This window comes from Erinaceus europaeus, chromosome 8 (genome assembly GCF_950295315.1).
Source record: "Erinaceus europaeus chromosome 8, mEriEur2.1, whole genome shotgun sequence".
NCBI classification, from domain to species: Eukaryota; Metazoa; Chordata; class Mammalia; order Eulipotyphla; family Erinaceidae; genus Erinaceus; species Erinaceus europaeus.
This window is the reverse complement of record NC_080169.1, coordinates 37604643-37624386: the sequence shown is the minus strand read 5'-3', so window position 1 is coordinate 37624386 and position 19744 is coordinate 37604643. Positions and strand designations below refer to the sequence as shown.

Below are 19744 nucleotides of genomic sequence, written 5' to 3'. Positions count from 1 at the left end.
AAACCTTAATAAACTTGGCTGATTTTAACAGATGCAAGAAGTGGTTGAAAGTGGGCCAAAAAAAAAAGTAGTTTATTTCAATATTTCTAGGTAAACTCTCATTTTCAGAGTATGTAAATGAATAATAGATCTGTGAAATGATGCATACTACATCCATGTAAGAGAATACCAAATGCTACCAAATGTGTATGGAAAATAAAGAATACAGAAAGAGAAGACACTGTGTGCAGCTCATAAAGCATCATTTAGATTTCAACTACAAACATATAATTAATAACAGTACTTTCTAAATTTGTATGCAAAATAGCTTTTCTAACTCATATATGTGTTGACTAATATGTCTTTCTTCTTGGGAAATATTTGAACATTGCTGATTATATTACTAATAAGAATGTTTAAGTCTACTTAAGGATTTTGCAACTTGTGTGTAATACATCTGAATATTAAGAGTCTGTATGATTCTAGCACATAAAAGTATGGTCAAAGTAAAACAACTTTTAATTACTCAGTTGGACTTGAAGTCTCATATCAAATTGAATGTTCTAACAAGACACACGTCTTATAGGTGTGTTGATTTTTACCTCATAAACCCTATCACACGTAGTATACATTTTATTCCAGATATAGATATTGTCTGAAATAAGTGTAGTTCATCTTGATTCTTCGACACTGTTTAAAATTGCATTTCTTCACTAAGCAAAAAATTTTTAAAATTATAGAAGTGGCAATTCTACAGTCTTGTGACTAATTTTACTTTAGCTCTATTTTTCTCTCAATTTCTCTAAAAAAAGTTATTATTTTCAATATAAATCAGTAACTTTAAAAATATTTTTGAGAACATGTAATATAAAATATTTATGTTAGATGTGGAAGATAATATGCAAACATGACTTTCATGTATGTGGCCCCAAGGTCCAAGGTTTAATCCCCTGCATAACCATAAGCCAAAGGTGAGCAGTATTCTAGGAAATATATACATATTACACTTTGCTTTCCTTTTTCTCCTCTTACCATCTGATAATTCATAAGGAAAACTGTTCAATTATACAAGTCATTTTCACATCTAGTTTATGTAAGTCTTTTAAGAATATATTACAGCTAATGTTAAGTTTGTTTTTAGTACACTTAATTCACTCATGTCTTAATCTCTGAAGAGGAAAATATATGTTGACATATCTAGGTAAATATGGAAAGAAAAAAGGAAATTAGAGTGATGTTAGTTATAAATTACAAATGTGTGGATGAGCTTTACAGAAAGATTTTCAATGTTAATTTCATTAAAGTTTGCTGGAAAAATTCCCTCCCATGGCTCCATGATATTTCCAGAGAAAGGTATTTCATGCTATTTTGAATCTCCACAAAGATACAGGTATGTAAATGGAATACATGAAAAGATTTTATATTGGAAAAAATACCATGGAATACCAGCTTTCTAGTATAGAATATAACCAAATTCTCTGGTTTCTCTTCAGATCGCATAAATCTTCTGCCTTTTACCAAAGATTTCTGTGGAGAGGAACAATTCTGAATCTTTTTTTTTTAATAAAAAGGAAACACTGACAAAACCATAGGATAAGAGGGGTACAACTCCACACAGTTCCCACCACCAGAACTCCATATCCCATCCCCTTCCTTGATAGCTTTTTTATTCTTTAACCCTCTGCAAGTATGGATCCAAGGTCATTGTGGGATGCAGAAGGTGGAAGGTCTGGCTCCTATAATTGCTTCCATGCTCAACATGAACTTGATAGGTCGATCCATACTCCCAGCCTGCGGGGCTCTGGGGAAGTGGAGCTCCAGGACACATTGGTGGGGTTGTCTGTCCAGGGAAGTTTGGTTGACATCATGGTAGCACCTGGAACCTGGTGGCTGAAAAGAGAGTTAACACATAAAGTCAAACAAGTTGTTGACTAAGCATGAACCTAAAGGCTGGAATAGTGCAGATGAAGAGTTGGGCGGGGGGGTGTCTCCATTTTGTAGATAGTTAATAGGAATATTTTAGTTATATTCCAAGGGGCCTGTGGCTATACTAGTTTTGTTTTATTTTTCCCTGAGCCTGACATCTGATATGCAGGTGGATCCAAGTTATTGTCTGGGGAGATGATATCATGGCTGGAAAAAGGACTGGAAAGTTGGATCAGGGAAGAGAGTATCTCCCAAATATGGGAAAGGTGTATAGATATTTTTTACTGTAAACCCCATCGATTTGATGTGATATGGATCTTATCCCAATTTTTTGAGCCCCTGTCTTAGTGGGGGTATCATAGTTAAATTAAAAGGTACTAGAATATAACCAAATTCTTTAAGATTGTGTTGTCATTTAAGTAATGTAAACCCAACATTACATAAAATGTCTAATTTTTCTTATGAGGTTTTATTTCTACAAGGTTATTGTGGTATTACCAAACATTCACTCTGAATTTTAAGTAAGAGAAAACAGAAATACTCCCAAAAGACAAGAAGCCATCTTAAGTAAAATTACCCTACCCTGCTTGTCCATTTGTTAGTGTGCCATCTTTGTATTAATGTGCCCTAGCTTCTTGTATGGGGGATCATTTCAATACATTATAAATTAAATGACACTCCCTTTTGGTCATCACTGGTTTTTCTGAGCTGGTGATCTGTTCTCTGGATTCAGTTTTCGTTACATCTCTTTAAATTAGCTAACAATTATCTAATAAAGTCATACAAATGCCTTGCATTTCCTAAATGTCATATCTAGTAAGGATCAATTTTTCCCTACTTTACTTATCATGCTAAATTATAAGTCATGTATTTTCTGCTTCACTACAATTATTAGCTAGATTCTCTTCAGCTACTCTTAAGTGGACCTGGAAATTATTTGCCTGCCCACATGAATTATCCTCTACTTTGTCCCTATTGAACTCAATTCAATTTAGATCTTTCCACTTTATCAATTTGTCAATATGTTTCACATTTAAATGCTATAATAACAAATTATTATAGATAATAGTCCACCCAAATAGATGTCATCAGTACAAACACATGTTTTATTTATTTCAACGATTGATAGAAGAGTGTCTTTGTCTATTCTAGAAGATCTCAGTCAAAATGATCCATAAAGTTTATCAAGAAATAGTGAAAACTGCTGTGATAATTTTTTCACACAGAATAAATTGTTACCACCATTGTAATCAGTTAATTTGCTTCTTGAATAGTCTATAGACTATTTTAGATTAAGTTAAAATTAACTTAATCAGTTTTTTATTAACATCATACATCTAAAAATACAATAAACTGAACTGAGTTAATTTTTTTGATTTGTTTTCTCTACTTAATTAAAAGGGAGGGAGGAAGGGATGCTTGGAGTTTCCAAACATTCTGCTTAAAATGCTGAAAATCTCTGTCTCTTTCAATTGTTATTTGTTTTCAGTTTTTTTTATTTTTTTAAAGTTTTATTTATTTACTTATTTTTATTATTTTATAGAGACAGAGAGAAACTGAGAGGGAAGAGAGAGAGGGAGAGGGAGAGGGACAGAGAGAGAGAAAGAGAGAGAGAGAGAGAGAGAGGTACCTGCAGCGCTGCTTCACCACTCACGAAGCTTTCCCCCTGCAGATGGAGACCAGGGGCTTAAACCCCAGTCCTTGTGCACTGTAATATGTGTGCTTAACCAGGTGTCTCACTGCCTGGCCTCTCTCTCTCTCTCTCAACACACACACACACACACACACACACACACACACACACACATACACACACACACACACATTATGAGTGATAAAAAATGCATTAAGTTAATATTATCCTTGATTTTTTACCTTAGAACTTCCCATCAAGAGGAAGAATTTTAAGCCTATGCTGATGAAATATCTCACATGAGTAGTGTACTCTTTTGACATGTATGCAGCCTGGTTCCCACTGCACTGCAGGAAGTTTTGGTGCTATAGTCTCTCTCTCTCTCTCTCTCTCTGTTTCTCACTCTCCCCCTATTTCTGTCTCTATAAAATGATTATTTTATTGACCATGTCTACTACAGATAACTTAAATATGACTGATTTATCTCATTGCTATTATTAATATTACTTTTCTCTTACTGTTGGAGAGAGAACATTCATACCAGATGTCTTTGAATTTAGGCCTATTATCTAAGCCTGTACCTGAAAGGCTTTGTTTCCCATAAACTATTTGAATAGTCCTCAAACATAGTTGGTTAAGAGATCACAGCCTGAGGTCAACCAAAGCTCTGGGGCATTTAATCCATTAATTTTGTATATAGAAGAGGGTTCTTCTGTACCTACTGATAAGCAGAAGTCATTTGTATGCTGAGTTTAACCTGATATATTTAGATTCAGTTACCACACACACTGTTTTAGCTATCTTTAATCATTTGTTTAAGTGTTTGTTCTGACTCCCAAATCTCCCTCTTTATCCGAAAGTCCTGTTGTTTCATAAACCTTGCTTATAAAAGGACCCTGAACCTGAAGAGAAGGCTGTTTTGTTTGCCAGATTTTCACTTCTATGTTGGTGTGTGTCAATGAAAGGACACCTCCAGGCTCTCAGTGAAGACCTCTCTAGTATCTCTGAGTAATTATTTGGGTAATTTGTGTCTCCCGTGCCAAAACATTTATCTTTGAATTCATAAAACACACAAAAGTATTTTGCATATTCTACAAATAAAGGAAATGTCTTAATAGACACAAAATCTTAAACAATATTTTTCTTTACCCAAATGCTATTTTGTTTACCCAAATACTACTTTCTTCCATAATAAAGAATCTCAGAAATAAAAAATTAAATGTAGATTAATCATAATCATGACAATTTACACTACTGCAGATACATTTTGGACTTCTGTAAGAGTATACTAAAATCTGAACTACTTAAGAAATCACGGTTGGTTGAGCAAATATATTTACAACGGATCATTTATTAAACATTTTATTACAAATACAATGATTCTTGTTTTGCATTAATAAATGAAAAATAATGTGTTTTAATGAAATTAATTTGAACATTCGTAATTGTCATTTAACAACTTGAAAAATCAAATTTGCTTTGCAAATTGTCTAACACCGTTGTCAAGTAAAAGGAAGCAGTATCTTGTTAATTAAATCATATCTGTAATAGTTAACAGTTTATAAAGATAAAATCAGACAATATCTGGTATACAAAACTCATCTGCAAGGTAACTGATTTTCTTATGATCCTATTTTTTTCAAGCTATAAGATAGGAAGAATTGAGGAGCTAGGGTAAGTTTTATAATAATGTATTAGCAGCAGTTGATAGAAAATGCAACATAAGATTTGTTTTGTCTGTGGTGCAAGAATATGTCCTGTCAGACCCTAATGTATTTTTTTTCTACTTGAACACAAATAAGCATGTGTTGATTGTTTCTGGAATGACAAAATGTATAAAAAGACAAGAAGTTGATTCTGGTTGTCATCAGGAGTGCCTATTTTCATCCGCTAATATGAATGCATTGCTAAACTTAGTGAAGACAGGAAAATGATTTAAGGATAATATATACAGAGTAAAAATACATTTTTATCCACTTTAAACTGATTTCAGGCACTGTGGCTATTCAGGATAAAATGTTTCATGGTTTATTCTTGATAGCATTTGTCAGTGCGAGCAAAGCATATACCTTCCCACTATTACACACATAACCTTGTGCATCTGGAATGTTCAAAGCAAGTTCTTCTGCATCTTCATTCTGGAGGCATCTTGAATTTAAGTATCTCATGGTTTGCTTCTGATAGCGGTTTGATTTTCAGTGCAAGCAAAAGCAAACACATCTGTTCACTGTCATATATATGACTGACACATCTGGAATATTCAAAGCAATTTCACCTTCTCTATCTTCACTGTGGAAGCATCTTTAATAAGTAGCACTTAAGGTGCCTGATTTTAATAATATTATAAATCGCTGTCATAGTCATCTCTTTGTGTAAACGATGTTTGAATAAGGCTCGCCATCACAACATTTCTTTCCTGAGAATGGAACGATCCTCTGTGTGTATCATAAATGTGCATGCTCTGAACTGTGGTCACTGTCATGGCTATCTTCATTTGCTAGCGAGTCCCCTGTTTGCTGGAGGGTGGCTGCACCAATTCCTGATAGCTCTGATGGAAGAAGGGTTCCTTTTTTCACATTCACCAGTTCCTTTTCTCTAGCTGCAGCTCCTTGCTGCCCTCCTTTTACTCTTTTCCACTTCATTCTCCTGTTCTGGAACCAGACTTTCACCTTTAAGAAAGAAAAAGAACAGAAACAAGAGAAAGAAAATTAACCGAGTATTTTCCTTCCTTTTTATAGCTTTAGTGAGAAGTAATTTAAGAACAAGACAAAGACACTGAAAGAGTAATAAGGAAAATAAGTTTCACAATTGAAAGTGCATACAAACTATTATATATTATATGACAGGCAATGTGAAAATAGATGAGCAACAATACTACAAGGTTGTTCAAAAGTATTTGCTTATAAAGAGTTCTTACAAATTAAAATTAATAGTTTGATATTTTTCTTGTTTAAAATTTCTTTCCCTTTAATTCTTTAACTTGACATCTAGCTTTCAATTCTTGAATCAATTTAAAACATACACAAAAGTTTAAATGTCTGGGGGTTCAGTTTTGAACTCTACCTCCTCCCGGCCTTCCTCTCCCATGCACACAGTTATATGCCAGACTTGAGAACTATTCAAAGCGCACCAACCTGCTCAAGGCTCCTAGTCAAGCCCCCGGGTCCCCATGCGCTTTGTATTATGTGTGCTTAAGCTGGTGCACCACCACCCAGCCTCCCGATTTTTACTTTGTAAATATGTATGTTGAATCTATTAGACAATTCAATAAAGCTTTTAGAAGTAAAACTCATCTCTACAAAGAGGATGTGAAATATAGATATACTTTTGGATGCAAGAATTTGCAGACACTGCTAACTTTTAGGTAGTATTGTGATTTGCATACACTATAAGAAATTCATCTTTGCAAAATGATTATATTCCTCCTTTGACAAATATGTGCAAGATTATTTATTTCCATATAAAAAAGACTCAGTATTAGCACTTAACAAATGTCAGTGAGAATTTTTAAATTTTTATCTTATATATAGGAAATGATCCTGATTACATATCTTTAGAATTAAATTATTAAAGAACAATAAAAAGCAGATAGACTTGCGAATGCAATAGACTTATAATAGCTCAGAACAGCTAAAATTTCATCAGAAGTTAGATAAGTGTTTTTTAAACTTATTTATTTATTTTTGAGAGAGAGAGGGAAGGAAGGAGACCAGAATAGTTCTCCTAGTCAAGCCCCCGGGTCCCCATTCACAGAGGGTGGGGGTCACTTCACAAGTGGTGAAGCATGTCTGCAGGTCTTTCCCTCTCCCTTTCTATCTTCCCCCTCCTCTCTCAATTTCTCTCTGTCCTATCCAAAAGAAAAAAAGTCAAGAAAATGGCCACAGGAGCAGTGGATTCATAGTGCAAGCACTGAGCCCTAGCAATAAATCCTGAGAACTATAAATCCTGATGGCAAAAAAAAAAAAAAGATTCAATGTAAAAATTAAATAAATATACGTTAAGTAGCCATTAATTATCAGAACCAGAATATTAATAGATCTTGTTGCTCAAAAGGAACTTTGTTCCTCACACATGGTATATTGCTCATTGTTGTATATTATTATTAATGTAGACAGTACATTTTACATTTTATTTCTCTGTCTAGCTCAATCAAATTTTGTATACATCATACCCATGCCCTCATTTAGCACAAAGAAAACAATAGTTTTCTTCACATATTACTTTAAAAATATTTTAAATTTTCTTCCTTTTATGATTAGCAAAAAGTGATTTTACTTCTTCCGCTATCCATTTTGACCCAGCAGATTGAATTAGTGCATTTTTTATGTCTCTATGGTATTCCATTGTGTACAATTACCAGATTTTAATCTATCTTTCTCTGAGTCACTTGCATTTTTTTATGAATAGTGCTATTGTGCACACTGACACTGATACTCTTAAATTTATGTGAATCAACATCTGAGTGTATATTCAGAAGTCTATCAGAGAAGTCACTTTCCAAACTCACATCATGTCTTTCCCTCTGCCTCCAGCCTAGGGTATAAAAGTTCTTATTTATGGGGGCCAGGATCTGGGTGGTGGCACACATAGTAAAGTGCATACATTAACACACACCCGATCCTCACCTATAGAGGGATAGCTTCATGACTGGTGGGTCAGTACTGCAGGTATTTCTCTGTAGCATAATCCATAACCCTGATGGTAAAGTAAATAAATAATAAGTAAATGTCCTTTATTTGTTTGTGGTCCAGGTTTGGACTGCTTTACTATATGGAATGCTGTAGTACTGGTGGAATTTGCAGTGCTTTAGTAGATTTCCTCTCTCTGTTTTCTTATGTGGATGAAAAAAATAAAAAAGGTCCATGGTAGTGAAATTATGTCTGTGTGAAGTGCTGACTCCACAAAAAACAGAGGAGATAAAATAAAATTTGACATGGGAACAACCTAAATGTCCAATGACAGAAATTTTCAAGAAAATTAATAAAGTCATGGTATATAAACACAGTGGAAAGTACTCAGTTGTATGAAATGATGAATCATTTTCCTTTTCCATAACTTTTTAATTTTTTTACTATTTTTTATTAACTGTATAGATATAGCCAGAAATCAAATGGGAAGGGGGTGACTCAGAGGTAGAGAGACAGAGAGACTCCTGCAACCCTGTTTCACCACTTCAAAGTTTTCCCCCTGCAGGTAGGGACCCAGGGCTCGAACCCAGGTCCTTGCACATTATAACATGTGCGCTCAACCAGGTGCACCATTAGCCAGCTATTCCTTTTCTATGTCTTAATATGAAACTTAGAGTCACACTAAGTGATACAAATCAGAAAGAGCAAGATGACTACTGGTTGATCTCAGCCATAGGTTAAGAAGCAAGGGAGGAAAAGAAAAACACAGAGTGAAACTTGGACTGGATGGGATGTACTACAGCAAAGCAAAAGACCCTGGACTAATAGAAAGATGAAGGGAGACAACTTTGGGTATCCAGTGCACAGTGAAGAGGGATTTGGGTTTGTGGTGGAAGGGATGTGCTAATACCTACCACAGGAAGTTAAGAGACTGTACCCATGTATCAACAACTGTCCTAAAAATCATTATTCCTCCATTAAAGTGATTTTTTAAAAAGTATTATAAACAAGATAATCAGAGAGATTTTCTAAAGGAAGAAAAAAATCATCTATAAATATTTTAAAGATATTAATCAGAAGGGCAGGAGAGGATAAGCATCATGTCTATGCAAAGAGAATGTCATGCCTGGGGCTCTAAAGTCCTAAGTTCAATCCCCTGCACTACTATAAGTTAGAGCTGAGCAGTGCTCTGGTAAAATAATAATAATAATAATAATAATAATAATAATAATAAATAATGTATACATATTATTATACTTACATATCAAGATATATAAAAATAATATGGTGAAATGACATTAGTAGTTATTGCAGCAGTCAAGGAGGTGGTTCAGCCAGTAAGGCTGAATTATGAAGCCCTTGGCTTGATCTCCAGTACATATACAACAGAGTAGTGTTCTGATAAGTCACAGTCTATGTCTATAAAATAAATAAATACAACATCACACCCATGAGAATGTTGAACAGAATGTGGCATATTGTACCAAAACAAAAGACTCTATGGAAAAGAAAAGAGTCTGTGGAAAGAGGACAGGATAAAGGAACATTAGGACCCTGGTGTGTTTCCTTAGATGCCAGTTAAGGGGAGATAATGATTGTTCTTAGGTGTTAGAGAATATACTGTACACCATTAATCCTCCCAGTATAAGTAAATAAATATTTTTATAAAGGAAAAGGCAGAAACAAGTAATATAAAAATGGGGGAGGGGGCTGGATGGAAGCAACCCTTCTATACTGCTGGTAGAAATGTAAACATATACAATTCATCAATTATTTCCCTTACACCATCATTTTTATATTTTCTTAAGAAACTTATTTCTACAGAGAGAGTTAATATTCTCTCTTCTAAGAGACTTAAAGTATGCATTTCAAATGAAAGTACTTAATTTGTGAACTATAATTAATTTTAGCACATAGTACAAAAATAGTATCTAAACGTGATCTACCTATATTGATAAGAAGTTGTACCAAGACATTATTAAATAACACTCCTCTTTATTCTGTGGTCACTGTTTCAACTTTTTCATAAATTCACATATACCCATGATTTTTACTAATGCACTAAATTGTACTTATTCCTATTATTTATATCTGATAGGAATGACTTATTTTACCTTGAAGATGTGACTTTTTTCACATTTTAGAATCAATTACAGCTTTGGAGCCAGGTGGTGATGCACCTGGTTAAGCACACATGTTACAGTGCACAAGGACCCAGGTTTGAGCACCTGCTCTCCACTTGAAGGAGAAAAGCTTTGCAAGTGGTGAAGCAGTGTTGCAGATGTCTTTCTGTCTCTCCTCCTCTCTATCACCTGCTTCTCTCTCAATTTCTGGCTGTCTCTATCCAATAAATAAATAAATATAATTAAAAAATTAAAAAATAGAATCAATTACAGTTTCAACAGATACATAGTACTAAGAAGAAGGTGAAGATAAACACATTTAATCACCAAAGATTTATTATATCTATTTATTGCATTTATTTTAGTGCATTCAATTCAAAATGAATGTAGAATCTTCTTATACATATACCAAGAAAATATTTAAACAGATATTTCTGAACATTGGATTTTCTTTGTATATAGGCAAAATTCAAATTCTCTGTTATGTTATCCATACATATATTAATCTGTTTGACAATAAAAATACACAAATAAAACTTTTGATTATCAATTAGTTCATGGGCATTTATTTATCAATATTATCCTGTAATTGAAAGAATCAGTAAATAAATTTTGTTGCTTTCTCTCTCAGGGCCAGACAACTACACTATAGGTACAATTTATGCATTATTTTTTTCTCCATAGACAGGGCATAGTGTGCAGGAATGACTTTACTACTCCAGAATACTTTTTCATTTAAATAGATATAGATGTGGAAAAGAGAGGTACCACTGCACTGGAACATCCTCATGCTATTGTACCTCCAATGAAGTGCCAGGGATTGTCTTAGGCAGCATGTACGGCAAAGCAGTGGTCCTAAATTGTGAGTTATCACTCTGTCCTGCGTTTTCTAAATAATCACATTTTCCCTGATATATCAGCATTCCTATTTTATAGAGGAATTAGGAGAAACTCAGAGGTTAGGAAGCTTGCCTAAAATTATACAGACCAAAAAAAAAAATGTGTTTCAAATTTTAAACATGGATGCTTAGCTGACTTCTGATCCTGATAATTTTGTTGTTGTTTCTGTTATATTTCAAACTCCTATATTTTAAGCATTTGGGATAAAAAATAAGGTATAGAAAGTCTGTGAACCCCATCCATGTGATTACTATCATTTAGGTAATTCTCCCACTTGATATAATTAGGCTTGAAAATATGACACTATTTTCCTGTACTATAATTTAGGTAATTATACTACTTGATTTAATTACCTTTGTGAACTTGACATTACATGTTGCATTAGATCTTTTCCACATGAGTTGGCTTCTATACCTGACTACACTTCTGATTTTCTGTGTAAATGTGAAAAATTGTACTTCTTGATGCTTCAAATTTTTATATTGGCAGTATTGTGATAATGAACTTCTCAAGATTCAGTGTAGGAAACTTTTCTGCATGGACAATGTCAGATGGAAGAAATATATTATTATCATTGCCACCAAGAACTAAAAAATTCAGTCAAGATGATCTTAGCAGAAAATAGAAGGAATGGCTTTCTTAAAAAATCTACATTTACAACTTTCTCTTGGAGAAAGAGTACAATAAATTTATGATGCCACCATAAAACCTCTATAAGCCATTATAAAATAAAAAAATAAGGATATACTATGGATCTAAGAGGTAGTAGAAACTAAATTTCAATAACACTCTGTTGAGGAAATGTTGATTTATAGGATTGTTGTTATCAAAAAGATACATTTCTATATTTTCCCTAGATGCCACCACCATAAAGAAGTAGATCTCCAGTTCCCTCATAGTATCCCTTTCCAGCTCTCTGAATTACCAGACCTGTTGTAATATTCTAGAGTTCGTTGATCTTCCTTTCTTGCCACCCTCTCTTTCACCATTGTTATTGCAGGGATTCAGTGTCTGCCTAAGGAGTACACTGTTACTGGTAGTCATTTTTCTTTTCTTTCTTTTATTTTTTCTTTTTTCTTGAGAGAAATGGAAACAAGGAAGGAAAGAGAGAAAGAGAGAAAAAGAGCCACACTTGTAGCCATGATCCACCACTAAAGAAGCTTCCTCACTACAGATGGGAACCAGGGGCTTGAACCCAGGTCATTGCACATAGTAGTATGTGATTTCTACTAGGCAGACCACCATCTGTCCACAAACACCCTCCTCCTTGAGGTTTTAACTTGAAACATACCTTACTTGGTTTATAGGTCTCATCTATGAGTAAGATCTTTCTGGTATTCATTCTTTTCTTTCTGGCTTATTTTATTTAATATGATTCTTTTAAATTTCATCCATATAGTAGTAAAATTTCATAATTTCTTAGAGTTGTGTATTGTTCCTTTGTGTATATATGTCACAGATTTCTTAACCACTCATCTGTTGTTGGACAACACTCATCTGAATTTTGGCTATTACAAATTATATATATATGTCTTTGGATAAGCGTTTTTGAGCTCCTTGGATGGATGGCAGGAAATAGTCGTCAGACTAATGGTTGCTCCAGTTTTTGATTTGGCGAATCTCTTTTCCACTGCAATTAAACCTATTTAAATCCTCAGAAACTATATAAAAATGTTTCCTTAACATCTTCATCAGCACTTATTGCTTATGTCCTTTTAAGTCAGACCATTCCCACAGAGTTCTCATCTTCATTATTTACTTAATTTGAATTTACCTGATAATCAGTAGCTGAATAGCTTTCTGTATGCCTGTTGTTCATCTGAATATCCTCTACAGTAGAGTCGGTTCATATCTTTCCTTATTATTAGTGGGATTTTTAGTTCCTTATATATTTTGGTTTTTAACAACTTCTGATGTGAAGCATGTAGATACCTTCTACCATACACTTGGGAATTTTTCTATTTTGATACTGTCTTCTTTTTTGTTCAGAAGCTCTTAAATGTGTTATAATCTCATTGGTAGATTTTTGCTTTGTTGGCCTTGCTTATGGATACAGGTCTCCTAATACTTTCCAAAAAGCAACATCCTATAATGTCTTGTTGAGGTTTTAATCTCTGTATTTTATGGTTTCCAGCGTAACATCTAAATCTTTGATCCATTTTGAGTTGATTTTTTCCATGAGTGTACTTTTTTGATATCTTTTTCTTCTAGTTTACAAATTACATAATTCCACCAATATTATGCATTAATTATTTACCATTCCACCTTACTATATTGCCTAATCACTACTGGTAGTTTTTCTACTGTATTTTTCTGGATTTTCCATGAATACTGTTATGCAATTTACAAATAGTGATAACTTTAATTTATTTTTTTCCTTATTCCTACCTGATTTTATAAAACTACCCAGGAATTATAAAATGGAAGGGCAAATTCACAATCAGTGAAGATTTTCAAGTAATGTTGATTCACAAATATTAGCACAAGTTTTGCATATATATTGTCCTTTTCAGGACTTAGTCACTTCAGAACTGTGTTAGATATAAAAAGAGAGAGATGTAGAAGTAGAGATAGAAGTATAGATGAAGAAAAAAATAGAGAGAGTGAGATTCCACAGCACTGATATGTACCCTCTCTCCCTGAACCTCCAAGTATAGTGGAGGCCAGGCTTAGCCTAGACACATATATGGCAATGATTGCATCCTCCCAGGTGAGCTATCTTGCTGACCCAATACCTATTCTTTCATAGTTCACAATACATGATATAAAAAAGAAAAAAAAGGGTTCTCTTACTCCAAAGCCAACCTTATCAAAGCAAGGACTGCAAAAGCTGAATAAGAGCAAGAGACTTGTTAGTCACGATCAGGCCATGCCATCAGCTGGGGCCCTAGTTGGGGGATCCTAAGATTCCCAAACAGACTTGATGGGCCTAGAACTCGAATCAATCTCTCTCTCCATTGTTACGGGTCATTTCTATCAGGAACAACAAAATAGGCCGCTTTGTGGGCCCTCATAGGACCTTGCCCTCAACTTGGATCAACAATGGTAAAGAATGTTCCATCCTCCAAAGAGGAGGATGGACAACATACTCTATGCTACACCTGAGGAAGATGGGTTGATATTTGGGCAGCATGGAATGTTCCTACTTGTGACCACAGAATGTGAACTCAAATCTATAGGGAAGCAGAGGTCACATAGGCTCCTAAGCTAATTATCGGCCCCAGATCACATCAAATCGATGGGGTTTACAGTCAACAATATTTATAACCCCTTTCCCATATTAGGGAGCTACTCTCTTCCCTGATCCAGCTTTCTGGTCCCTTTCCCAGCCATGACATCATCTCCCCAGACAATAACTTAGATCCACCTGCATATCAGATTTCAGGATACAGCATAAACAGAAAACAAAACAAAACAAACAAAAAAAACACTAGTATAGCCACAGGCCCTTTGAAATATAGCTAAACTATGCCTACTAGCCATCTACAAAATGGAGGATCCCCCCAACACTTCATCTGCACTATCCCAGCCTTTAGGTCCATGATTGTTCAACAATTTGTTTGGCTTTGTATGTTAACTCTCTTTTCAACCACCAGGTTCCAGACACTAGCAGGATGCGACCAGACTCCCCTGGACAGACAACCCCACCAGTGTGCCTTGGAGCTCCGCTTCCCCAGTGCCCTTTCGCACTAGGGAAAGAGAGAGACAGACTGGGAGTATGGATTGACCTGTCAATGCCCATGTTCAGCAGGGAAGCAATTACAGAAGCCAGACCTTCTACCTTCTGCATCCCATAATGATCTTGGGTCTATATTCCCAGAGGGATAAAGAACAGGAAAGCTATCTGGGGATGGGATGGGATGGGATACAGAGGTCTGGTGGTGGGAATTGTGTGAAGTTGTATCCCTCTTATCCTATGGTTTTGTCAATGTTTCCTTTTTATAAATAAAAAATTTTAAAAAGAGGGTCTAGGTGGTGACACACCTGGTTGAGTGCACATGTTATCATGCACCTGGTTGAGTGCACATGTTATCATGCACAAGCTCCTGGTCCCCACCTGTAGGAGGAAAACTTGGCAAGTGGTGAAGCAGGGCTGCATGTGTCTCTCTTTCTCCCTCTCTCCCCCACCCTCTTGATTTCTGACTGTTTCAGTACAATAAATAAGGATTTATAAAGATATATATATAGAGAGAGATGTACACACATTATCAAACAATTTTATTATTTATTTACTAATTTTTAACAGGAGTACTGCTTAGCTCTGGCTTATGGCAGTATGAGGGGTTGACCCTGGGACTTTGGAGCCTCAGGCTGTTTGCATAAACATTATGCTATCTACCCCTGCCCTCACAAAATTTTCTAAGTTGGCTAGAGGCAAATTAGGTTCATAGAAAGTTTAATCTAGTGGTTCAGGAGATGGCACAGTGCATAAAGCATCGGACTCTCAAGCATGAGGTCCTGAGTTCAATCCCCAGCAGCACATGTACCAGGGTGATGCCTGGTTCTTTCTCTCTCCTGCTATGTTTCTCATTAATAAATAAATAAAATCTTTAAGAAAAAGAAAAAGAAAGTTTAATCTAGTGATCTGGGAAGTGGCGCAGTGGATAAAGCATTGGATTCTTAAGCATGGGGTCCTGAGTTCAACTCCCGGCAGCATGTACCAGAGTGATGTCTGGCTCTTTCTCTCTCCTCTTATATTTCTCATTAATAAATAAAATCTTAAAAAATGAAAGTTTAATCTATATAATGTCATAATCACATTTGTACAATACCATAAATGTCTGTCTTTTAAAGAAACAAGAAAGTATAAAACTAAACAGCTGGATAAAAATTGAATATTTTTGCAATGTTTCTAAATGTCTTGGAACATCTGGAATTCATAGGTTTAATATTCCAACTGCTTCCATTTGTATCTGAGCACTTAGACTACTGTAGACACTGTTGAACAAATATTTATTCACATATTTAGCATATGAAAGTATGAAAAGATTTAAGTGAATAAATGCAACGTTCATATTTATTCACATTCTATGATTGAATTTGTCATAGCAGCTAACATAGTAAACCCAGTGCAGATAGGCCCTAGAAAGAGTTAGCCAGGTAATTCAATAGCAAAGTCAATAGTTGAATTAGAAAATTTGAACCAAGATAAGAGGGAAGATTAGGATTACATATCCTGCCAGATTAGACAAATTATATCAATTTCATATTTGCTGACCCAGACTGTCTTTTGTAAAATGAGAGGACCAAGATTTATGCGAGGGTGTCAGGTGGTAGCGCAGGGAGTTAAGCTCATGTGGCAAGAAGCTCAAGGACTAGTGCAAGGATCCTGGTTCAAGCACTTGGATGCCCATCTGCAGGGGAGTTGCTTCACAGGTGGTGAAGCAGGTCTGCAGGTGTCTATCTTTCTCTCCTCCTCTCTGTCTTCCTCTCCTCTCTCCATTTATCTCTGTCCAATCCAACAACGATGACAATAATAACTACAACAATAAAAGACAACAAAGGCAACAAAAAGAATAAATAAATAAATTTTAAAAAGATCATGAAGCATTTATTATTGTAAAGGTGTATAACTATAAAATGTTAAAGGTGTACGTACATTAACTATAAGAACTCATGAGGAAATTTTACATTGAAAAGCAAATAATTTTGAAGCAACAAATGTGATGCTATACGTACTATTATAAATTAAATGTCTGTATATCCATCTACATGCAAAAATCTACCCAAAGTTATTATTTATGTGATGAGTGAAAGGTTTAGAGGATTTGTTTTCTTTAATTTGCTCTTTCAGAAATGCCAGAGAAGTAGGTGATATTAACTATAATACTTCTTTGTTTTTATATTTGATAACAAAATCTCATTATTAGTTAAATTATATTGAAAATTTGGTGCTCTTAGTCCAAAGAGAAAGCTCACTAGGTTAGGAGCACGCCTCACCATGTGCACAGCTCAAATTCAAAACTTAGCACCAAATGGGAGTTGCTATGGCACCAGAGGAAGCATCAATATTGTGATATTTCTGTCTGTCTCTCTACCTGAATGAAAAAGCAACCCAGAGCAGTAAAATCATGCATCCATGAGGTCCCAGCTCTACCTAGCACCACTTGCAATTATACAAAATTTTACTTCATGCAAATTACAAAACAGATGTTCCTTTAGTTATGGTAAGTGAAATATAATTTCATAAGAATAAACGACTTCAACGAAATTGAGTGAAAAACACTAAAACAAGACATTTTTCTCTTGTTCAAAATAATGAGATCAACCAGTGATGACTTTAGTTCTAAACATTTTGCACAGTTTTTGGACTGATGTTTAATAATTGCTAAAATCACTGTCAAGATGTGTTACTTCATACAACAACCTCTACCAATATCTAACTGAAGTCTATCAATTATAAATATTTGATTGAAAAAATTGCTAATTGAAAAAATTGCTAATTGAAAAAATTGCTAAAATCACTGTCAAGATGTGTTACTTCATACAACAACCTCTACCAATATCTAACTGAAGTCTATCAATTATAAATATTTGATTGAAAAAATAAAACATCATTTGATATAAACAGAAAAAATATCAATTTACAGTGATTCACAATTAAATTAATGTTTGAATCATCTTTCAAAATAATAATTATTATTATTTTATATAATTTATATAAATTTATAATTATATATAATTTACAATATACAATTTATACAATAATTTATAATTATATAAAATATAATATAATGTATATAATGTTAATTATTATTATTATGTCTATGTCTATGTCTAGATTTCACCATTGTGACCTAACATTGTCAGTTAAAGAGACACACTTTTGGGTAACAGAGAGAAATGGAAGAAGACGTTACAACACAGACTCTTCTTCCAATGCTATAGGGACTGGGCTTGAACCTAGGTCAATCGGTGAGCCCGCCTTTCTTCCTTGCTTCCTTCCTTCCTTTCTTCCTTCCTTCCCCCCTCTCTCTCTTTCTCATATGTATAATTTCTTTATTTCAGGAGAGATAAACAGAGAGTTCAAGACACCTCTGGCACTTATGTAGTACCAGAGATTGAATACAGGACAACATGCTCGCTTGCAAGTGTAGCATTCTATCATTGAGTCACTTCCTGAACCACTTATGTAAAGTTAAATTCAATACAAAATAAAATTGTCCCAAAGTAAAAGACTCAGGGGGAGAAGACTTTGAGGTCCTGGTGCATGATCGTGGAGGAAGATCCAGGTTGGGGGGAGGGTGAAAGAATTTGGCAGAAAACTGAGAAAAAATTATATATACAATACAAACAACTATATTTACTACCAACCATTAATTCTCTCAATTAAAAAAGGGCTTCTTCTTTACTCAGTTTAGAAAAAGATCAATCTTAGTGTGGGGTTGGAGGGGGGCCCAAATATTGAGAGCAGCTGTTGGCCCAAGGCCAATTGTTCCTTGTTTCATGTGGATATTTCCACCTGTGCCCACCCTGTGATAACTATAAAAAGGTGGGACAAGAAGTGATCGGGGTCGTAGACTCTCCCTTTGCTTGAAAGGGTGTCTGTGGCCCAAGCTTAAGCTTGATAACAAAGGCTCTTGTGATTCTGATCTTCGTTGTGTAAGACTGGGACTAGAATTTCTGGGCACAACACTTAGTATAGTGACTTTAATGTACTCAGTATCTAATGATCAGAGGTGTGTTTCTATGGAGTTAAAAAGTTATATTCTCAACAAAAAAAGGTATTGCATATTTTTGAATTGAGTTCTCCTTCTTCTTCCTGGTCCTTTTCTTTCCCCTTTTATTCTCAGTTTAGGTAGTTCTATTGTCATTAGACTTTCATTTGGAGGTGGAGTAAAAACATTGTCCTCAACAATTGTGTTAAAGGAGTAGATCCCTAGTGGAGGTCCCAAGTTGAAATTTTACATTTGAAAGGCTCTGTTAATAAGACAAACAAGACCCAGTACAAAGGAAAGGCCCCAGAATTAGAATGCTTGGGTCTGGTTTCCCTTACTTTTTGTGTGTGACCATGTGGGCATCCCAGAGCTTGCATTTCTTGCTTTCATCGGAGCAGTTCTTATGTTCAGGGTGACATCCCAAAAGCGTATCAGTGATTAAGTCCTGCTTCCCCCAGAACCCCGCCCCACTAGGGAAAGAGAGAGACAGGCTGGAGTATAGATCAAACTCTCTTTTCAGCGACCAGGTTCCAGATGCTAGCATTATGCCAACCAGACTTCCCTGGACAGATAACCCCACCAATATGTCCTGGAGCTTTGATTCCACAGAACCCTGCCTGTCCCACTAGGGAAAGATAGAGGCAGGCTGGGAGTATGGATCCACCAGTCAACACCCATGTTCATCGGGGAAGCAGTTACAGAAGCCAGATCTTCCCCCTTCTGCATCCCACAATGACCTTGGGTCCATACTCCCAGAGGGTTAAAAAATAGGAAAGTTATCAAGGGAGGGGATGGGATACGGATTTCTGGTGGTGAGAATTGTATGGCAATGTACCCCTTTTATCCTATGGTCTCGTCAATATTTTCATTTTATATATAAAAATTTTAAAAAAACAT

At 35.1% G+C, this 19744-nt stretch overlaps 1 protein-coding gene and 1 pseudogene across 1 annotated transcript in view; one reads left to right on the top strand and one right to left on the bottom strand.

Moving 5' to 3' along the window:
• The first annotated feature begins 1452 nt into the window (after positions 1-1452).
• Positions 1453-1554, top strand: LOC132539998 (U5 spliceosomal RNA; annotated as a pseudogene).
• A 3317-nt stretch (positions 1555-4871) lies between these two features.
• Positions 4872-19744, bottom strand: part of MEOX2 (mesenchyme homeobox 2) — a 76028-nt gene continuing 61155 nt past the window's right edge. The window contains exon 3 of the mRNA XM_007527713.2: positions 4872-6207. Coding sequence (XP_007527775.1) covers positions 5983-6207 — 225 coding nt within the window. The 3' untranslated portion in view covers positions 4872-5982. The remainder of the gene's footprint in view (positions 6208-19744) is intronic.